The sequence below is a fragment of the Poecilia reticulata genome, chromosome 5 (genome assembly GCF_904066995.2).
Source record: "Poecilia reticulata chromosome 5, P_reticulata-male-v2, whole genome shotgun sequence".
NCBI classification, from domain to species: domain Eukaryota; kingdom Metazoa; phylum Chordata; class Actinopteri; order Cyprinodontiformes; family Poeciliidae; genus Poecilia; species Poecilia reticulata.
In genome coordinates, this window is record NC_088834.1 from 29,500,084 (window position 1) to 29,523,095 (window position 23,012).

At 38.4% G+C, this 23,012-nt stretch overlaps 1 protein-coding gene across 3 annotated transcripts in view; it reads right to left on the reverse strand.

Annotated features, from left to right (window-relative positions):
- Positions 1-465: 465 nt before the first annotated feature.
- cntn3b (contactin 3b) overlaps positions 466-23,012 on the reverse strand; it is a 128,845-nt gene continuing 106,298 nt past the window's right edge. For all 3 annotated transcript variants that reach the window (XM_008402637.3, XM_081607447.1, XM_081607446.1), the window contains 7 exons: positions 21,146-21,216; positions 20,546-20,780; positions 20,028-20,137; positions 12,778-12,964; positions 9,448-9,560; positions 9,189-9,354; positions 466-6,578 (listed from right to left, as the gene is read on the reverse strand). In XM_008402637.3, coding sequence (XP_008400859.1) covers positions 6,487-6,578; positions 9,189-9,354; positions 9,448-9,560; positions 12,778-12,964; positions 20,028-20,137; positions 20,546-20,780; positions 21,146-21,216 — 974 coding nt within the window. In that variant the 3' untranslated portion in view covers positions 466-6,486. The remainder of the gene's footprint in view (positions 6,579-9,188; positions 9,355-9,447; positions 9,561-12,777; positions 12,965-20,027; positions 20,138-20,545; positions 20,781-21,145; positions 21,217-23,012) is intronic.

Sequence of the window (23,012 nt, forward strand, 5' to 3'; positions counted from 1 at the left end):
TTATATTTAACTTACAAACTAGCAACCTTTTCTGGGTACAAAGTGTCATTTGCTACACTGTTTCGGGGTGGAGAAAACGAGAAGAGGCAACAATCTTCACTCACTTCAAAATGAGAGTGAATATAAACTTCTACCTACTAGAATTCTTGACAGTTGACAACAAAAACTTCAACACAGATGTTGAACTTTATTCAGCTGAAAGTTTGAAAAACAAGCTAAGTGTGCAAAACGTTTTCAAAGTTAGCAAGAAAGATAATGCACCAAACCAAACATTTGCTCTGGTATTAGCACAGAAGCAGAGGTATTTCTACCACTGCATTCTTCTATAAGCAAATTTCAAAGCCTAATTGTTTTCCACCGAAAATTGGACCTATATGTTGTTCTATACTTATTCTTTAATTTGCATAGACTGACTGCCTACAGCCTGCAGGTATATCTTTCATTAACAAAGAAAGGCAACATTGATTGGAATGAACATTTTTACTAAGTCAGTTATAGAAACCCCCCCCACAAATGAACAATTATTACCATGCACAACTTTAGTATACAAGACAATACAGTTAACTTTTCAATATGAAAATACCACTCTACATGTCAGTATCTCACAGAGATCATTGATTAATACATCAGTATTAAAGCCAGAGAACACACTATATAAAAGAAGTAAGGTTGTTTTTGATGGCCATGTTTTAAAAATCATATGCAAGCTATATACATTATACACTGTCTCCTCCGTTCCAACCACAGAAGCTAATCTATCTGTACTTACCTTGTGAATATTAATAGACACCTTGCTTCTCTGTGATCATTTTAGTTTTAATCCATTAAGCTGACTGATCACTTTCTTCCTTTTAGATTGTACTTTGTAACATTAATTAAAGCACAAGGCCAGAAAAAAAACAACTTTTTTTTCTTATTTGAGCATGAGAATTAAAGACATTAGGCTTGACTATAACTATGTTTTAACAAAAATAATAGCAAAAAACCCTACCCACAGTTGCACAACGTAAAATATGAAAATGTTAGAATACTATTTGACACTTAGGGTATGTCCTTTGAAAATTCAGTAGACCACTTTTATCAGAGCTTTGAAGCCAAGTCACAACAGAACACTGTACAGTGTCAAATGTTGATGTTGAGCTGTACTTAGCAAAAATTAATATCAGAAAACAAAGTATGAAAAAAAAGGAAAATATTAATAAAACAAACTGACCACATCTGGTGGTTGAACTACACATTTTTACTGTTTTTAGGACTGTTTAGTTCTGGAAAAACATGATTGGACTCCCAACTGGAAACAAAAAGCAGATTTGCTATGAGATGTCGATTATGTGGCATAAGACTTTGTGATCCTAAAAAGCCACACTATTTCTTGAAAAAGTAAAGCTGCTATTTCAGTTTTGTCTATTGAGACTCGTATTGTCAAGTGAGGAAAGAAATAGTCCTGAAATTGTTTGCCCGTGTATTAGGGTTGAGAACCACTGACATAACATCTAGCTGGCTAAAAACTATTTATTTTATAAGATAAATTTTTCTATCGTTTGTGTGACAGCAACTTTGAGATGTACAACAGAGTATTAGGGTCACTTGGACAATTAAAAACAATGAGAAGGAAAGATTCTATGACTTACATAAGCATTTTGAGACTTAAACACAAAAATGATGAAAAAAATATGTGTGCTCAATATTGTCTAAATATTGAGCACACGTAGAGTGAATTCACACCAGATAAAACAACTCACACATAAATGGGATTAAAGCAAATTAGTCTACAAATGAAGTGAGGGATAATCTCTGAAGATTTTCAATTGAATACAAGGACCATTCAAACTGTTATTTCCTTCTCTAATGCTTTCTTTTTGTTGTGTTTGGGATGAAAGTCACACTTGTTTCACATTGATTCTTAAAAAGTTCCAGTGTACAGTTATCCATTCATACGTCTTTCAGTTACGTGACGTTTGCCAGAACCATGTATAATACGATACTGCACCCAGCACCATTACTCATACAGACATGGTGAATTGACATGCAGCAAGTTCAGCTATGGCCTCATCTGACCAGATTATATTCTCCAGTATTTCACAGACTTGTCTAAATCCCCTACAGTAAACTCTAAACAAGCATCAGCAGGTTTTTCCTTCAGCAGTGGAGTCTTGTGCAGTGAGTGTAGTGGAGTTGTTTACTCATCTTCATATAAAAAAAATTACCTTTCATTTCTCTCTGAAAGTTCTCATTGGTTCTAGGACGACTCTTTAGATTTTTTATATTTGTTTGCATAGTCAGATGCCTCTTATAAGAGACATCTGACTATGTCTTATTTATGATGAAATTGTGTTTTCACTTCAAAATTTTGTCCCCACTGTGCTCAGTGGAATATTATGTTTTATAACAGTACAATTTATTTTTGTAAAACTTTCTTTACCACTCTTTGCAATATTTGCTAATGAGCTTATTATTAAACCAGCGGATTTGCATAAAGCAGCAGAAAACTTTCTTTAAAATCAATTTCTTCATATGTCCAACAGCTCTCCCAGTGGCCTTTGTTTACCCATAACTTCATTAGTGGAGTATTCTGCATTGATTTCTTTGTATCCGAGGATTACACTTAGTTGATTCCTGGCCAACACCTGATGTAAATGTGACTGAAATGGCCCTATTAGAATTATTTCAACTGAGAAAAATGTTGATACATTGAATTAAACTTGGACTAAAGAGTTCTATATTGATTACAGAATCATTCAAACTGTGCAATTCATACAATGTTTGGATAATGCAAATTGTCATGTTCTCGTTAATGCTGTGTTTCCTCTTGTGTTGCTAAGTTGATGCAGCACTGCATTACTGAAAAACTCACTGCTACACTAACAAAGAGATATTATGGTGCTAATTGACTTACAAGCTTAATGTTAATAAAGCTCATTAGCAGTTGTGGTATTCGAAAATTAAACTCATATATTGCATAAAATGAGATGCTGGTTATTAATATGTAAATTAATATTTAGGGTTGAATTAAAGTAGATATTACCAGATGCATAGTAATATTAGTGTGGTCAATTTTCAGTTGTTCCAATCTTTCACAAACATTAATGTAGGTAAAAAAACCCCACTTGATTTCAATGAAAAAAGCAAATCTAAACGTGGATGTTACAGTTTTTAAGTCCTACTGTGACTGGCTTCATATACTATTGACAATAATAAAAACAGCTCAACTACCATAAGAGAACAGTAGCTGTGTTTCCATTAGAATTGTGCAATTTGACATTTGGAAAATAAATTAGCATAATGCAAAAATGGCAATTTTGAAAAAACAAGTTTTGGTGCTATGATGAGTTGGGTTTTTAGATGTATCAAAACTTCAATGGAAACACTTTGTTCTCCTCGCACAGGTCAAATAATCAACCTGTGGCACTGGCACAAACCATGAACTAGACAACAAGAAGTAGTTGGAGGAGGATGGCGCTGCATATTTTTTTAATGACTTATTGCATAAGCAAATTTATTCATGTATGATTTTAATTGCGTTTATTTAATGGAAACACTGCAATTGTGAAATTGTGTTTTCTCTACAATAGTAGAAACAACACTCTCAACTCAGAAAATACAGACTTGTCGATCAGTGCCGTTTTCTTTTTTTAAAATATAATTTGCATCCAAGTTATATCTACTGTCTTTTCTACATTAGTAGAAAAAAACTAACGCAAACACTATCCGAGTGCTGTGAAAGGCGTCTAAAGCTAAAAACTTTGTGCCCATTTGTAATGGAAACGCAGTTACTGTTGGGTTTGTTTTAACATGCAACTCAAAAAAGCCAACTAGATAGTCGATTTCAGGTCAATGCTGCAATTCACGATTCATCACTACATTGAAAATATGTCTCTAAATAGACAGAACGGAAGCTTCCAAAAAAATAAAAATCTGAGAAAATTATCTGAAATGGGATGTCATTTTGTAAAGCAAAACCAATAAAAGAAAAATAATGACTTCTAAGTCGTCAAACAGGAAAGAGGAAGTGGAAATGGTGTAGGACATTTAAAACATTATAGACTGTAACACAATAGTATAGGTGCATAAGGGCATCAGTCAGTCAAATGGCCGAGTTGTGACAGCCGCAATAATGGGCCGGGAAGATCAATAATCCATTGACTGGTCTGCAGGAGTCTAATCAACGAGAGCAGAGTTTTATGAATCCAGTCAGAGGAGCAGATACAACAGCCTGATCACGTCGGCTGTTCGGAGCTTTATGATTCCTCTGGTGTCCCACAACACTTGCTTAGACACTGGCGTGATAACTTCCAGTCGCCGAAAAGTCCTTGTGCTTCTGTTTGACTGAGGTTTTTTTGGGAGGGTTAGAAAATTCAAAATCCAGACAAAAACAAAAAAAGGCTGTAAGCTTAGGACTATACATAACCCCAACATTTGGCAAAGGCACAATAATTAAATTTTCAAAGTTCAACCCTCCAGGCTAACGTTGCCCAGACCAGACGAGTCAAACCTTGGCTCCAGTTCGAATGACGACAAGCTGGAAAATGGGGGCTTCCTCAACAGAGCACTAATGTTAACTCTTCAGCCCAGCGTGTCCAACACATGGAGGTAAAATGAGGGGCTGGCTGTGATTTTAGACAGCCACACCTTGCGCACCGATTACACCTGCCATTACCACATACATTAATAGCTCCTAAATCATGATACGGATCGAGTCGTACATTGTCATAAACACCAAGATCGAAAATTTAAATCTATTGAAGCTTTTGTGAATCAGCCGACCTTTTTTTTCCATCAAAGATGCTCCCTGCTCTGATGAAAATGTAATCAGCCATTTCTGATAAGGGCCTGCTTCTTCTTACAATCTGAGTTTCCTGTCTTTTGTTGGCGATACTCTTCAGAAAAGCAAACAATTCCCCTGTCGCAACATGAATCCTTCTGTACTCTATTTAAAAGAGAGGAGAAAGAAAGAAAAACACTGGGGCGAAACTTTAGTGAAGGCACTGTTATCTGGCGGTCCATTGTGCGCAGTGGCAGGTGCTCATCATAGAAGGCCGGCCATCTCCATGTAGAGATGGAATAGTACACGAGAGATCGGCTCGATGTAGCTACACCACATGTCTGCTCTTCTTTTTTTTTTCCCCCACTGGACTCAGAATGCAGAGTGTGATAGGCATTAATTATTTAGAGGAGCATGAGATGGAGAGCAAAATGCCAAGATCTATCAGAGTGTTGTGGAAGGGGTCTAAAGCTCACGAGCCTGTGACTCTAACAGATTCAATAATATTTCAGTCGTCAGAGATAAGTGGGTTTCAGGCACAGTTGATCAATTATGCAGCATTCGTATATTTGACAAAGCCTGGGAAAGCTTTTCATAGCTGCAATGGATATGACTTCAGCACATTGCAATATTATCCAAACCCCTTGACTTTTTTTTTTTGTGTCACATTAATACAATGTATTTTGTTCACATTTTATGAAATAGGCCAACACAAAGTAGCACATAACTGGGAAGTGGAGTGAATATAAGACTTTTTAAGACCAGTATGAATGCAATTTAACACTTGCATTATGACAATGTACAGAAGAAAATTGCATATTTTATGGTTGAATGTGGTAGAGCCGAGCTTTGTTGTCCAAAATGCACGTAACCTTGAATGGGTTGCAACAGAAGTGAGAAGGTAGCAAAGATGAATGTCATCCAGCCCAACTGACCATCATTTGCACTTACCAACAATAGATGCTAAAAAGCATCTAGTTAGCTAGCCAGGGTTTATTAACAGCTTGCCAGCAATATCCTCTACTGCCTCGAGCAATATTAATGTCAGATATCGTCCCAAATTTTAATATTGGCGGATCGTTAGTACGTTTTTGAAAGCAATTCATCAAGTTCCTTCCATTTAATGTGCTCCACTTATTTAGTCTGTTAAATAAGAAATTAATAAAAATATAGGGATGTTGATTTTCTGACAAAATAAAAAAAAAGTTCAAAGGGTGTGAATAGTTTTCCAAGGTATTACCATCAATTTGGTGAACCACATGTTCTGAATGAATGCTTTTAGGTTAACCTGACAAGCTCAATTATGGGCGCAGCCAATGATTAATATGTAAACTACATTGTGATGAAAAATGTATTATTTTTTTTTGCAAACATGTTTGTTTAAGGTTGAAGCAGCCACTGTTGCCTACTTTGGTATGGACCATTTCATCAAAGTGGATTTTAAGGCAATTCCATGTCTAAAATCATAAACCAAGGTTAATTCGGGATATAAGCAACTTCTAAAATGAAATCTCAAGGAGGGTGGCACTTTTTTGTCAAAGGAAGAAGTTGCAAGTAAGAAAAAAAAATCATGCAAGTAATTCATCACTTGTCTTTTGGGTGGCTATTTAAACAAAGTTCAGCGTGATCTGGTTCGTTTCCCCCTTCTGAAACCAGGATCTTTATCCATCTTAGGGGCGTTAAGCTGAATGAAGGGATGACAGAAGACAGGCAGAAGCGTGACATCACCAGACGGAGCATAAGAATGCACCAATAAGGACCAAGGAGCAAGACAAACGTCCGAGACTGCTGGCTCCAGAACCCCGAGCTCCCATGCCTGCAACAGAAACCAAGCAGAGTTGGTAAGAGGTTTGAGCAAGTAAAACGGTAACACTTTATTTGAAGGGGGGTGAATAAGACTGACAATACACTGTCATAAACATGACATACCACCTGTCATGAACATGAATAAGCCTTCATGAATATTTGACTGTTGGCAATTAGGTAACTTTATGTTACTAAAGGTAAAGTTTTTAAAAAGTGATCCGCAGAGCAATCATTCATGCATAGTTGGTTAGAGTACCCCAAAATTGTACTCCAATCAGAGGAGCATACCTTAAAAACACATTTAATTAAGCGAGTGTAAAAAGTATTTGGTAAACTACTCAAGTACTGAGTAACTGATCAACTGATCATAACACCTGATTTAATATTCAAAATGTGTTCTCAGACAGCCAAAAGTATAAACGTTATGTGAACATTCAGGTACTGTAAAAGTATTACTAAAATATAAATAAAGAGTTAGGTTTGGAGGCTGGTTCAAGACCAAATTTACCACAGGGGCCAGGATAGTGTTTTTCCATGGTGACACTTGAAAAAGAATGGGGGGGCGGAAGACAAAACAAAACACAGCAATATTTCCTCATTTGATATAATTTGTAAGCCAAAGAGCCACTTTCGTCTCTAGAGATCTAGGTTGCACATTCCTGGCAGATGGAAAGTATGAACATATACAGCAGCTAAAAGTGCAGCACTATAATTTTTAATTCGTTGTTAAAGTAAAATTGTGAAGGTAAAAAAAAAAAGTGATCCACCACTGAGTATTAACATAAGACATGTATTTAGTATAACTTCTTTGGTACCCCGTTGGCCCCCCATCTAGAACCACCCAAGGCTGCAGGTCTGTGTCTGGTGCATTAATAATACCACTGAACAATGAATTCATAAAATATATCAACATTTCAAAATAAAACCTACAGAAAGCCCAAACAAGTAGGAAATATTTATGTATTTAGTGTTAATCTATTTGTATGTCTTGTTCTTTAAATGACCATTTGTATTATTTTGGCTGATATTATTAAATAAGCAAATAATCAAACCAGTAAAAGCACAACGTACTCATAGCAAAATGTTCTGTACCATATCAGCCTCAGGACATGATTGAGGGATGAAGAAACGCTGATGTCTGGTTCATAGGTTCTGATGAGTCTGCAGTTCCTCTCCTGATCCATTCCATCGCGGCACACTGCGCCGCGATGGACACATTTTTTTTCTATTTTTTTTCATCCTCACTAAAATTATTCAGCCTAGGATTTGCGTCTTCCCTCGCACGTCTGTATTTTTATGAGAGGTTTTACTTCTAAGTACGGTGAAGAGTCGGGTCGAGGACATTGTAAAAAGATGCGGGTTGATAGCACCTCACTGCGGCTGTGTAGTGTCCGTCTCTAGGCAACCGTGACAACAGCGTCGGTCCGTAGCGTTCTGGGGTCCTGTGTAGCTCCCGCCACGACAATTTAGCTGACCTTAATATTCCCTGTGTTTTGTTTTGGTCAATATCGTTACACTTAGTGTTGATATGCGTGTGATAGGCGTGTCTATTGGACATTTATAGAAATACGGAACAAATCGTGTCCCGTATTGGTTCAATATGGGACGCAACATTTAACAGTCAAATACGAGACGATTCCATATTTTACGGGACGGGTGGCAACCCTAGACGAACCCATCACCCAAGATGGAGTAAGATGCAAAAAAGCTAGCTAGAAAACAATGGTTTATTAGTAGCTAGTTTGCAGTAGCCTCAAATACCGTGAGTTACAGAACGCAATCAAGATGTCTCTGAGTGACTCAAACATTTGCCTAATACAGAATATATGTGTTGTAAGTGCTTAGTTTATGGAAGATGGATTAATGTTTACTGGAAGCTAACAGTTGAAAGCATTCACTGATATGACTATATCACCGTGCCATCTAGAGGCCTGGCATTACAACTGCAGCTGACTCAAATTGTCTTGGCGGGGCCATCTAAACGTTGAACTTTTTCCCAATCAACATCTCAAGATGCAGCAAGTTTTCAGGCAGCGGTCTCATGGAAACATTCTAGGATTTTTATTTTTGATGCAGAAATTTAAGACTTTCTAAAGTTACATGGTCACTCTGGAGAAGCACCAGAAATACTAATCCCACCTAAATGCAAAAAATAAAATAACCCCAGTACAAGTCATCATAAATCAAAAGGCAAAAGTGATTTTTCTTCTTCATATCTAGACAAAGCTTTCAACAGGAGAGGCTATTAAAGCATCCAGAGGAAGATACAGTTTGTACCACATCAAGTAGAAGACCCGGCAAGCACAATGTAGCTGTGCAGTAAAATGGAAGCACATCCCTGCTTTATATTCTTTATATTGACTGGCTGCAGCCCTGTGCAGCCAGTCAACAAGGAATAATAAACCAATGGCAGAGATGGATGACACAAGTGAACGCGTTTGGAAAAAAGGTTGCTTTTCTTACGCCAAAAATAAGTCTATTACATGTGGTTGGAAACAGATCCAATGAAGCAAAATTACTTTTCCTGTCTGGACAGATAAATCCACAGCTAAACTTCAGCACCGGCACAAAAAACAAAAAAACAAAACAAAAAACGGGACGGGATGCTAAGTTATCTCACTTAATTTGTGGATGTGTATGGGTTCACTGCCCACGCCTTCACCGCCTTCGCTCAGAACCTTGATCTGGATGAGATAGTTGTCGCCGGCTGAGAGGCTGAGCTCGGCCAAGGTTCTGTTGGTGAAGGTGGTGTGGATGTCGTTGTATCGGTGTCTCTTCAGTATCACCTGGACAACCAGGCGTACAAAATTAAACTACTTATAAAAAAAATATGATCAGAGGATAAATCAGGGGGCGGTTTGTAACAAACCAGAACCTACCAGATATCCGGTCACCTTTGACTCGGTCTCTGTGGCAACTACGGGGTCCCAGTGCAGTGTTAGCGAGGAGCCAATCATGCTCCATTGTATGTTAAGCGGAGCCCTGTCTGGTGCTAGAAAAGAGAATCAAACATAAAGATGTAGGTGAATAATCAACTGGTTGTAATTTCAACCAGAAGTGTACATACACCAATAAAAAGACAGACACCTTATTTTCAGACTGAATGACTCCAGTTTTACAGTCGGAATTACCAACATTTCTGTTTTGCTAGATGCCAAAATAATAAGAATCTATCAGAGATTTAATTATTGATGTCTTCAAAATCAGAAGTGTACATACATTTCCTCAGTATTTGGCAGAAACTTGGGTCAAAATCTTTTGGTTTCTTAAACAAGCTTCTCACAGTAGTTTGTTCACTTTCAGACGCTTTTTCAGATCTACCACAATTTCTCCATCAGAATGACTGCAAAATATGGACTTTGTTGTCACTTTATAGCCACTTTGGTTGCATGCCTAGTTTAACTGTACATCTGGAAGACCGAATTGTACCTGAGGTTTAACTTCCTGGCTTTAGATGTTACTCAATATTTCCACATAAGTGGAAAGAAGTGCAGCAAAACATCCCCAAAGCACGATGCTGCCACCCTCGTACATCACAGTTGGGATGGGGCAAGCATCCATATTGTTGGTCATTTTGACCAGACAGTTTTTATTTTTGTTAAAAGATCAAAATGAAGGTCTTTGTCCATGTGTGCATTTGCAAACTGCAATCTTGCTTTTTTTTATTTTTCCTTTGGAGTAACGACTTCTTCTCCGCTGAGTGACCTTTCAGCCCAGGTCAGTAAAGGAAACATTTCACTGTAGAGGAAATGCATCTACCTGCATCTTGTGAAGTATCTTCACAAAATATTCACATTTTGTCAGATTTTAGCAGATTTGTATTAACTACCAAAAAAAAAAGAACCAAATAACTCATGGTTTTTTACCACAAGCAAAAAAGAAATCCCACAAACGCTAAAATCTGACGCCACTGCATTTTTTTAACATTATGTGGCGAAGGAAATTGTGCTCAGTGCTTCAGAGATTTTGTGTCTTTTCTTTCAGCGGTTCTCGGTGCAACGACCCTACAAGCATTTGGTGTAATCAGGTTTTTCAAATAGTTTGGTTCATTTGACACAGTGCAGTGTGAAAAAGAACCCAGCAGCTGAAAATGGAACAAATGTTGCAGTTTTGGTCCAAATTGAACCGAGTCTACCGGACTATCAGGTGTGAAACACCTTAGAGTAGCGGTTCTCAACGTGGGAGGTACCGCCCCCCGGGGAGCGTTCAGAGGACGGCAGGGGACGCTGGCGGACATTTTTACAAAAGGGGGGCGCTGGGATGCCTTTGGGGGGCGTTTAGTCGAAGGTAAACTTTACACCTTAAATGCACAACAATGCCAGTTTAGACTTTGAGCAACTTGGTAAAACTGTATTGCGTAACATTAAATCATGCTTGGCTGCAACTGTATCGATGGCAGCTCTTCTTCTATTCAGTGTTTGTTAGCTTCTGTTAGCTTCTTGGCGCAGCTCCGTTATCCTGCTACTGGTAGATAAAATCACGATACCCTCACTGTGTATCCCTCTGTAAAATGAACCCATTTAAATAAATAAATAAAGAAATCCCTCCATGGGATAGAGAGCATTCATTTTATAGCGTTAACACCGGTGCTGTAAGTGGTCCGGTATCAAACGGGGGGAAACAGCACTTTTAAATTTCAATAATCAGAATGCAGAAATTGTTTCCATTGTTTTAAAAGGTTTATGTCAGTCTGCCTTTTCCCCATCGATACGCTCCCCGACTGCACTGCACCTTAGGGGCTTAAAAAAAAAAAAAAAAACGCGCACATGCGCAAAACTCTGAAATAGGAGAAGCGGGACATAAAACGGAGCGACGAACTAGATGTGAATAATGGCATAAAAACAGAGAATCCAACGCTGAACAGTGAAAAAATCAACACATGAACATCATGGTGATTAGGCGGCGCAGCAAGTGATGAGTGAAGATTATTCGTCTTATAATGGATAAATGATCAAATAAATCTAGCAAGAGGAAAAAAACTAAAGTGGACATAGCAATAAACCAAGAGAGGATAATACTAATCAAAGGAAACTAAATGGAAATGAATGAAGAACAAAAATCCAAGAATAAACTAAGAAACTAAAGTAAATACAGAAGAATAAACTTGTATGGCAAGACCTATCAAGAAATACTTAATACAGAGGATTGTATGGTAAGAATAAACAGACACTATTTCCAGATAAAAGGTAAAATAATATTGTTGTTGAAATGTCATGGGTTTGTTGAGACCACATCTAGTACTGAGAATAAATATATCTTACAGACCATAACAGTAAAGAACTTATCACTTATTTATGTTTTTAATTAAATTTGATATATTTATTTCTTCAACATTATTTTTCATGTCAGTGTCAATGTCATGAGGCTGATGACTCCATGATACTTTCAATTTGACTCATTAGGATTTGATTAAGAACCAGATTTGTTCTTTGTAATTTCTGTCCAGTTAAACTATTTATCTTTATATAGACCTGTCTATTGATTTATAGATTTAGTCCATGTTTCTGTCTCATATTTGTATGGCATTAAAAGGATCTGGAACTTTAGTTTTTCCACTGAAAGCTCTGGTTTGCACAATAACTGCCATGTGGGTGAAGTTTTATGGATGATGTCCCATTCTCCTGAAGGCAGCACAGAGCTGCACCACCAGAAACCGACAGAAACACTGAAGAGAAGAGTTCTGATTAATGTAGTTACAGTTCTATCCATGTTTTAATGTTGCAGAGCTCAGTCGTTTTGCAAATAGTTCAAAATTTAAACTGGCATGTTGTACATCTTAAATCTAGTCATTTTGTGGAATATTTAACAACTAGAAAATGGCAAAGAATAAGAATATTTTTTCCACTCTGGCTGCTGTTAGGCCTTGAATGTTCATTGCATTTTTCGTAGACGTCTGTGAAAATAATTTCTATTCCCATGACTTTTTTGTTCTCTGGGAAATTATCTTGATGATATATACAGAAACAAGCATAAAAATCAAAACATCTACAATAGTGATATTAATATTAATGATAAAATAATAGTCAGTGCAACATAGCCTACAAATTCTTTGGTGGGGGGTGGTGAGGGACCTGGTTAAAGGCTAGGGTGGCGCTGGCCCAAAAAACGTTGAGAAACACTGCCTTAGAGCTTTCAGGAAGCTCTTCTATCAGATTTTCTTAAAGAAGTTGTGGAAACCGCAACAGCATCGCCCCTCCTGCATGACTCACGTGGTTTCCTGGTGGTGTTGTTGATGGGCGGTGACTGTGGCCCGGGCCCGGCCGTGTTGAAGGTAGCCACAGAGAGGTAGTACACCGTGTTTGCTTTCAGCCCCGTGATGTTAACCTGTGTGTAGTTCCCTGTTATCCGCACTTTGCCAACAGTGTCAGGCTTGGTGTCATCTTCCCAGTACATCACCTAAAAAGGGTATAAGGAAGAAGGAAAAAATATGTGGCTAGGATCCTGTAGCATAATTTCACTGGTGCTTTTGATTATGATATTAAAATTTAAAGGGATATATCATCACATGTGAAATACTATTTGTATTTCAGAAGAAGAGACAAAGAGGGGGGGAATGAATAAGTGGAGTGTAAATTAGCAATATATATCCTGTAAGCCATCCGGGTCTACGAACCAGGGCTTTGGTGGGTTAAAAAAATTATCTGTTTTTTTTCTTTTTTGAATAACCTGGATTGTGAAAACGTATGGGGATGAATACATTTAATGAAACAATTTTAAATAGAAAAGAAATCACAATAAACACAACAAAGTTTAACTTCAGGCAGACGATTCTGGAATTATTTAAGCAAACTGGCAGGTTTTGGCTTACTTTATGATGTTACTAGCTAACATGAAATCTAACTCAATAAATAATTAATTTCTAGTGTTAATCTAGGAATACTCACTCATATATATATATATATATATATATATATATATATATATATATATATATATATATATTTCACTATTTAGAGTCTTCCCAGGGCTGCACGGTGGAACAGTTGGTAGAGCTGTTGCCTTGCAGCAAGAAGGTTCTGGGTTTGATTCCCGGCCCCGGTCTTTCTGCATGGAGTTTGCATGTTCTCCCTGTGCATGCGTGGGTTTTCTCCAGGTACTCCGGTTTCCTCCCACAGTCCAAAAACATGACTGTTAGGTTAATTGGTCTGTCTAAATTGTCCCTAGGTGTGAGTGTGTGTGCGCATGGTTGTGTGTCCTGTGTGTCTCTGTGTTGCCCTGTGACAGACTGGCGACCTGTCCAGGGTGTACCCTGCCTGTCGCCCGGAACGTTAGCTGGAGATAGGCACCAGCAACCCTCCCGACCCCACTAAGGGACAAGGGTGTAAAGAGGATGGATGGATGGAGTCTTCCTAGTTTGTAATTAGTTAAAACCAACAAATGAAATGTAGCACAGTACCATTTACAGTAACATTCTCCTGGGAGGACTTGATTAGGATTTTAATTGGAGCTGCAATCCAACATGTGGTTCAGCATAAGCACTCCACCTATGAGACAGTGCTATGGGAACTAGGCTGCTTTATTCCGTGGCGCGGAGGTGACAAATATTCAGAGAGAGCTGTGGGGGAATAAAAACAGCCAGGGTCGCTTTGCATCTATGAAAAAAAATAGGATCTATATTTCTTTTTGCAGGGTTTTTGTTGGCAGTGTGCCAAATTTCTGAAGTCAAAAACAAAATGTTTATGTAGATCCACATAAAGAAAAACTACACACTGTATCCTGTAGAAGTACTCACCCCACCCTGTATTTTTCTGTATTTTGTGAAATAACTGCAAATTTTAGTATTTAATTAAGGTTTTATGTGATAGAGCAACACAAAGCAGTGTTTGACTATGAGGTAAAATGATGCGAGTTTTCCAGAGTTTTGTAGATGTAAACTTTGTAAAATGTGAAATCCATTTTTAATTTTTGAAGCACCTTTGTGCTGTAATGAAAGCTGCAATCTATTGGAACTAGAGTGACTCAAATATGCAAATTTGGCCTGGTATGGACCGGACTGTTTCTCACGATGCTGTTCGTTCTCTAATATTCTCTATGGCAACGTTCACCTGGCAGGCAAATACAACCCAAATCAACATTTTTATACATATTTGACTTTTTCATTCCAGCCTGAAGGGCTTAGTTCTGATCTTTTCACTCCCCCCCAAAATCCAAATTGAGCCAGTTCCATTTGAAGTCCGTCAGTGAAGTTCATCACATCCCATCACTCTTAATTCCGACTATGCATCCAAACAGACAAAAGTTTCAGTCAATGCACCACAAAAAGCCATTGCTTTTATTTATGCTTTTGTGATACACTATAAAGTGGGAGAATTTAATCATCACTTGTTGATAGTCCAGAAAATATGTTTAAGAATATAAGCCACCACATAAATTAATAGTATTGTCATTTGTTGTTTTTTTTACACTTAAATTGACCAAAATTCCCTGTTAAATCAAAAGAAAGAAAGGGGGAAAAAGCGGCCAAAATTTGGCCAGCGTTTCAGCAGGGGGTCCGGAAGTGAGGAGCCCCACCCCTTGCTCTTCAGACAGAGTTTGGGGAAGAAGACGGCGGCCGTTCTTTTTTTTCCACTGACGCTGTTCATCGTTACAGGTTAGTATATTTGTTCATTATAACATGTACATGTTAAAATACTTAACATAATTAATCCCCTCATAATTATTATGACTCAAATAAAGAAGTGCCCTTGAAATATAGCTACATTTGAGAAATGTTCTTTTCTTAATTACATCTGTGAGCTCTAAATTAATTTATGAATTGTTTAATTTGGCAATTTGATACTGTCACAGTTGGTGGGAGTTGATACTATTTACTGAAGTGAAAGCTATGAGGTTGTTTGGTAAGAGAAAGACACAAGAATATGATTGTACTAAGAAATGTTAATGATTTCATAATTTCAAGAATTTGTAATAAAGACAGTTTGGGGAAGACGACGGTGGTCGTTCTTTTTTTTTACACTGACGCTGTTCATCGTTACAGGCTCTCCACCAAGATCAAAGGGGAAGCAGAGACACATCAGAAGAAGAAAAAAACGAAAAAACAAACAAAATTCCTGCAAAAATTTTTGTGGGGCATGCCAAAGTGTGCCCGTCGGCTTTGACCCAGCGTTCTGATGCTAAAAATTTGCATTAATGCTAAAGAAAGCTGCAATGTAATCAAAAACCTGTGGAGAGGCAGAAGCATGTTGACTAAGCTGTACTTGTACCATTCATTATGTTAAAATTAATGCATAAGCTAAAATTAGCCAATATGCTAATGCTGGCAGTAACATGTGGAGCAACAGGACCATGTTGTTTTAATTTTACTTGCTCCATTCAGTATACTAAACATGTCTAATTAATGAGAAAATTAGCTAAAAGCTAACTTTAGGTAAAAGTGCTAGTACACTAGTCAAAGGAAGTGAAATGCTAACATTTGTGCTAATGTTGCGCAAGGCAGTTCACTATCCTGCCTTGCCCAGGATAGTGAACTGCGCAAGGCAGTTCACTATCCTGAGAAAGAAAAACATAAAAAAGGCAGATATTATTGCACTGCCATAGGTGGTGCACTAACCTGAGGGGAATATGCAGACTTTTATTTTGAAACTTTAAATAAGCTTCATTTTAACTACCTCACCAATTCAATGTGTTACAGTAGTTTGTTTAAACCAGTCACATAAAGCCCAAAAGAGCAATTACCTAATGTGAAAAATGTCAAGGCTTTTATTTTGAAATTTTCAGTAAGCTTCATTATTGTTACATATTGGATTAATGACCACATTAATCCAACGTGTAAAAGTCCAGCTTTATAATGCCCAAAACAGCAAGTAGTTCTAAATGCCAGCTCAGCCCTAATGTGTGGTATCTAAGAGTTCCACCATGATGTAGTTCTGACCTTCAGTCATTGTAGTTCTAAAGAGCAGTTCAACTATCATGTGAGTGAGACACACAGGGAGAGATTGAATTCTAACTGTTTGAAGCAGTTAGTTTTTTCTGAACAAAGCAGTCCAAACAGCTCCTTCCTGTTCAGGATCCGCAAGAGTTTTCCGAAAACCATTTGAAGCATATAAGAGGGCAATTTCTTGTCTCCGATAGTACTGCAATTTATATCTATAGCTCTCTCTGCATTAACCTGAGAGAAAAACATAATAAAGGCCTGAGAGAAATATACAGGCTTTTATTTTGAAATTTTTCAGTAAACTTAATTTTAAATGGCCACACTAATCCAATGTGTAACAGTGGTTGGATTAAACCAGTTATATCAGGGGTCACCAACCTTTTTGAGCCTGGGAGCTACTTCACGGGTCCAGAGCAACACAAAGGGCTACTTTTCTTGGCTCAGCTTTTATAACTAATACATATGATTACATGCCGTCTAATAATATTAATGTTAGGGACTATTCACAATAGTTATCAGTAATTATTACCATGGCAGCTATGGTTAATTGCTATTATGTGATCAGAAGTTCTTAGTTCAGTTTTAAGTTTGATTCCCTTTCTTAGCTTTTCTGTGTGATTCTAAATTTCCCACAAGTGACTGGCAGTCTGGATTATTGCAGCTGCTGGACGCACTGTGAGATTTTCCTTTAAATAAAAAAAGTAAAGTTATTGTATATTTTTATTATCCAACCCTCTTTATTATTAACACATTGTGCAGAGAAAAAAAATGTCCGACAGTTTATAAGGTAGCACAAAACTATCCCTGCACCTGACCTGTAAGTGCGCATCTCTCCAATGCGCATCATGTGCGCGTCGCACAAAACCAGCGCAAACTTAAACCACTAAAGCAGTCGGCCCCTCTTCGGTTTTTCCTTTATTTTTTATTTTTCAGAGGATCAGTAAATAACTTATTGGTGTTTTACCATCACCACCAGGTATGAAATGCTTTAACCTTTGAGTTGCACCACAGCGCAGCACAACTGAAACATCCAGGAGTTTTCATGAGTACAAGTATTAAGAAGGCTGGTATCGCGCCTGATATAAATCTATTTATTTATGTCATCACATGGACTTATATAAAGTTTTATATATTTTCTTTTCATATATGTATTATTGTTTTTCTTAATGATTCCAAATAATGCACAGGAATGACCTGGTGCTGTTACATGTCAATCATCAGGGGAGGGGTACTGGGGGGGGCAATCAGATGACAGGGGGGCACTGCCCCCCCCCTGGTTCCGCCACTGCCGGCGACCCGTCAGAACTGAACACTGTAAAAAGCTCAACCGGAATCCGAACCGCTCCTAGAACTGCGGGAGGTTCAAACTCCGCTCATTCAGTTTTAGCTTACAGAAAAAGCGCCGAGCCACCAAATAAACAAAAGCAAACTGACCAATAAGATTTAAGCTTTGGGTGCCCTTTGACCCCCACAGACTCAGATGTGCGCTACGTACAAGATGTTTTGACGCATACTATATTTTATTCTCCACAATTTTGTTAATTGTAAAGAGGGTTCGATAATTAAAATTTCAGAAATTATAATTTTTTTTTTACTTCAAGTAAAAAAAAAAAGACCTAAGAGCTGCTCCCACTCTAAGCTAGGCAGAGAGGGAGCAGCATGCGCTGCTGCCCTCCGATAACATCCTGCAGGCGCATATTCTGAACTTTAACCATAGAAGAGTTTTATGCATAAACATTTACATTTTACATTTTTTTTTATAATTAGCTTTTTTTAAAATTCTGAATATAAACAAATTTTACTACTTCAATGTAAAAATATTAAATAATTTATTTGGCAATGCTCCCTAATGAGAATGGCTATTTTTAGAACTTGCCCAGTGGGCGACTGACAAGGTGCCCGGGGGCGACAGGGGGCCCACAGGCACCGCGTTGGTGGCGCCCCGAGTTATATAATGCCCAGAAAATTCTGCCCTGCCTATAGTTATGCCAACTCAGCCCTCCTGTCATATTTGAGTGTTCCACCATGCTGTAGTTCCGACCTTCTTCTCTGCCCTCTGTATTAAAGTGTTCCACCATGTTTACAAAATTGTTTACAAAATTGTTTACAAAACTACAAAGTCTCTACAGTAAACTATATAAAACACTGGGATTAAGCGTCAGTTAGTCATGTTAGTCATCACTTTGCTCTGAAGCACCTGGACAGAAAACCGTAAGCCCTAGAGAAATTTTGAAAACATTTTACTGGAGCAGGCATTCGGTGCGATTTTATGGCCAACTTTCATACCAATAGCACAAGTTTTGCGGCCATGAGAGCGATTTCAAAATTATTTTTGGGTCAAAATTCAACTCTGTTTCTCACTCTAAAAAAGCGGCAGTTAGTGTCAGTTACACTCTGCGTTTCGGCAGTTGGAAATTTTGCTCTTTTTTCCGCTTTTCACGTCATTGTCGTAACTCCGATCCCCAATAAAAATAAAAGTTCCCTTCTCGGCATCGAGCCGCACGATTTGATACCACTTTTATGGGTGGGCACGCAGCGGTACGAGCCGCATTAACGGTGACAGAAGAAAAATAAATAATCTAAAATAAAGAGACATTCTATTGGGTGTAGAACAATAGAATGTTCTACACCCAAGAACATTGGGTGATTGACTTGCTCCGCAAGTCAATCACTTCTCTCCCTATGTATTGCTATGGGCAGGCCCCAAATATAGAGACATTCTATTGGGTGTAGAACAGTAGGTGCCTGCCATGCAATGCATGGAGGCAATCACTTCTCTCCCTATGCATTGCTATGGCATGCCCCTAATAAAGAGACATTCTATTGGGTGTAAAACATTGCATGGCAGGCAATGCAGTCAACTGCTCTCCCTATGCATTGCTAATGGCATGCCCCTAATAAAGTTGCCTTGCCTGATTAGGTGACTTCTAAAGGCACATGTTTGCATTTAACTTAGGGGTAAATGAATAAAGCTACACCTTTCAGGTTTATATACTCTGTAAAAGAGAACAAGTATTATTCCATCCACATCTTAAATATTAACTACTTTGAACAGGTGGATTGCATAATATCTCAATAAAATAGTTTATCTAATTAGGTGTGCACCGATTTATCGGCCAGCGGATTTATCGGTGCCGATTTCCTTAATTTTGGGAAAACGGTGATCGGCCGATTTTTACATTTGAATTCAATCTTATCCATTGATGTTATCAACCTCAGCAAAGGTCTAAAAATCAACCAGTGTGCTTGTCTTTTCTCCCATGACAGAGGTTTGACTGACAAACCGGCCGGTCAGGTCATGTTTGCAAGTTTACAGTTAACAATAGTCACCCCATTGTTGCCAATTCAGCTCAATCAAATGTGGAGTTCCACCAGGTGTTTGCTAATTTGATGCTTCTCAAATATGCAAGAGAGAATCAAAGCAACACTCCAGATATGTTATTGATTTGGTAATAACATTATAACATGATGTAAAGCTAAAATAGCCAATTTTACTTGATGCTGCCTCTTTAAATATAACAAACAAGCTTCAGAGAAATCTTCCATTATCATAGTATGCAGGAAATATCTCTCCATGAGTCATACCTCATATCCAAGAACTCTTTCTGGGAGGGAAGGGAGAGTGTCCCAGATCACTTCAATCTCTGCTGCCGACAAACTCCGGGCCCTCACCCTCTTAGGAGCCACACTGGGGACTATAGGAACAGAGCAGAAACGGCAGTGAAGATCCCAGAGCCTCATCCAACACCATCAGACACACTAATAGCAAAAAGAAGGGAAGGCATTGAATAGACCTGTAGTTCTCACTGAGAAGCTATTTCCTGAGCTTTCTTTTTAATGGGATCTGTGACTGACATAAGGGAAGACTATCTGCTCTGCAAATTCAATTAACGGGATACCTCCCTGACAGCGCAGTGTGGCAAGTGTCTGCAAGGATTTCCTGTAATTCACCAGCAAGATAACTAATATCAAGTTGACATTCAACGCTTTCAGAGAGAGGGAGGGTGGGAGGAGGAAAATAACGGCAGACGGAAAAAAAAATCATCACTATTCAAGGTCGCCGTCGTAAGGAGAGAGAGATTATGGCTTGTTTTCCGGTGTACCGTCTTCCGCTGAGTACACCGTGGCTATGGAGCTGAACGGCCCTTCCCCTCGGTTGTTGTAGGCTGCCACCTTGATGTCGAATGGCGAGAAGGGCGGGATGGTGTCATTGCGAAGCACGTAGCGAGACACAGTGGGCGCTAAGACCACTGCCCGCGTCCATGTGACCGCGCCAGCTGACCTGAAGGCCACAACGTAGCCGAAGCCGTCGCCATTCTGCAGTTCCTCAGGCAGAGGCTGGGAGTAAAACACAAAACTATAGTGATATTAAAATGCATACAGGCAAAAGAAACAGACTAGGCCTTGTCTCTGGGGCTTTAGGGGAACAGATATATTCCCACTTCCTCCGTCCGTCTACTTGATCACCTTTTTACCTTATCTCTTCCTCCTGCGTGGTTTGGTAATTGTAGCTAAAGTGCAAAGCCCTTCAGAAAGAAGTGCTCTCTTTTTGGAGGGAGAATTAGCTCTCTGTAGCTGAGCCAGATGAGGGGTGTCTCCCCTCTAATGTAGGTCATAAAATTGCTCCACTCAATTCTGCACAATTAAGCAAAACCATTACTTGCCGACAGAGAGAAGAGTAACAAATGTGACAGATGACTTACCTCCCATGTTATTACTAATTCAGACTTTGTGCCTCCCCCACCTCCAACATCAGTGGGAGCTGTATCAGGAACTGAGAGGTAAAAATGCAAAGGGGGAAGCAATTAGAACACAGTTTATAAAGCTCCACGGAAAACCTGAAATGCACACGCAGCCTTATGTCAAGGCAGCCGGAGACAGATACTCCCGCAATCCTTTCGTTGATTTCCGAATTACAGACGTTGGCCAAATGTCACGGTGCAAGCCCAGCAAGTCAACATTCATAATATCTTTCCAAATGACATTTTGACTCAGCTCACTATGTTCCTATTCCCATTTGCCTGTTTGTGCAGTGTAGCATGTTGTGGAGGGTGGAAGAAAATGACCACTCAGTCTGTATGAGCAGCCCTGCTTTTGTAACCTCTGTTAGAATTGGATTATTATTGGTGTTTTTTTCAAGCGGGGTTGAATAAAAAACAAGTTTTTTATTGGATTTCCTGTTTCCTGCACTCTGGTTTCCCTCGCCTTTAACTTTGTGGTCAACTTTAGGGGCCTAGCACAGTAATACTTCTCGTTCAAGTAAAGTGTGTGTTGCTCAAGGTCTAAAATACTGAGAATGATCAACCAGATCTGCAAATTTCAGCTTTTTTTGGCATGGGTTTTTTTTTACAACCCAGATACACAAGAGTGGGTTGGACACACAAGAGTGTATTGGACAGATCACAAACTGAATTCACAGTTCAGTTTGTGATTATGAAACCTTTACACTGTTTATAAAAACAATAAATGAAAAATGATATTTATAAGATCTATTTTTGTCAGAAACTAATCATCTCTACTCATGAGCTGGATGTGTACACTGTTTGTAATTTGCCAAAGTGACAAATTAGATGTAATTAAACCTAGTTAGTGTCTGCTTAACTGCTGTTAAATGTCAGCTGACAGTCATTACCTGCCATAATATTGACACCGTCTTGTTTTTTCTACAAACTGTTTTTTCTACAAACTAACCCTAGTTTGTTTACACACAATGTCACAATTGTGTGTTTTCCAAGCATATGGAGTCTTTTTATAGCACAGTCAAATAATTGTCAGTTGTTGTAAAAATCCTAAATATATTTCAAAATGACTTAAAAATGTCTTGTAATTGGGCCTGTGTCTCTTTAAGAAACTCCTGCTCTTTCTGAAACTCCGCCTTCAGGAAGTAATCACAACATGGCTCCTCCATTAACCCTTTAACAATGTTTTTACCAGGCGTTTTGCACAGCTAAGTGGTTGGCACAAACATGCATGAAAGGATCAGGGCAACACTCCAGGTATGTTTGGACATTATAACATGATGTGAAGCTAAAACATAACAATTTTACATAATACTACCCCTTTAAGCAGTCTATTCTTTCTGTTTCCTGTTGTTTAATTCCGTAAACAGCAGGATTAAACTGTAACTGGTTATTTACCGATTATTTACCATAACCAGTAAGGTTAGGGTTTCTAAAGAAAAAATGTTAATCTTAATCAGACGATGTTGTATTGCTTTGGAGTGTAAAATACAAACTCTACCCTCCAGCTCTGACAGCTGTTTAAACAGCCCAATCGACCGACAGCGATGTGTGCTTTACAACATGCAGAGTGGATAGAGGAACTGAAGGATTGTTGTATGAAGCTCTGATTGACAGGAACATTTTCCCTTTAACTTGGCGTTTCAAGACAACTGATGACCTTTCACTTCTCCCTCTACCTCTCTTGTGGGTTTATAGTTGTAGCAGGTAATTATTTTTTTATTTGATACTCTGTTGTTGGTGCTTCTTTGAAGTTTAAGGTTAATGTTAATGGCTTTCTACAAATGTCACAATAGTTTATTTATGCAAAAATATTTCTAAAAGTAAATTT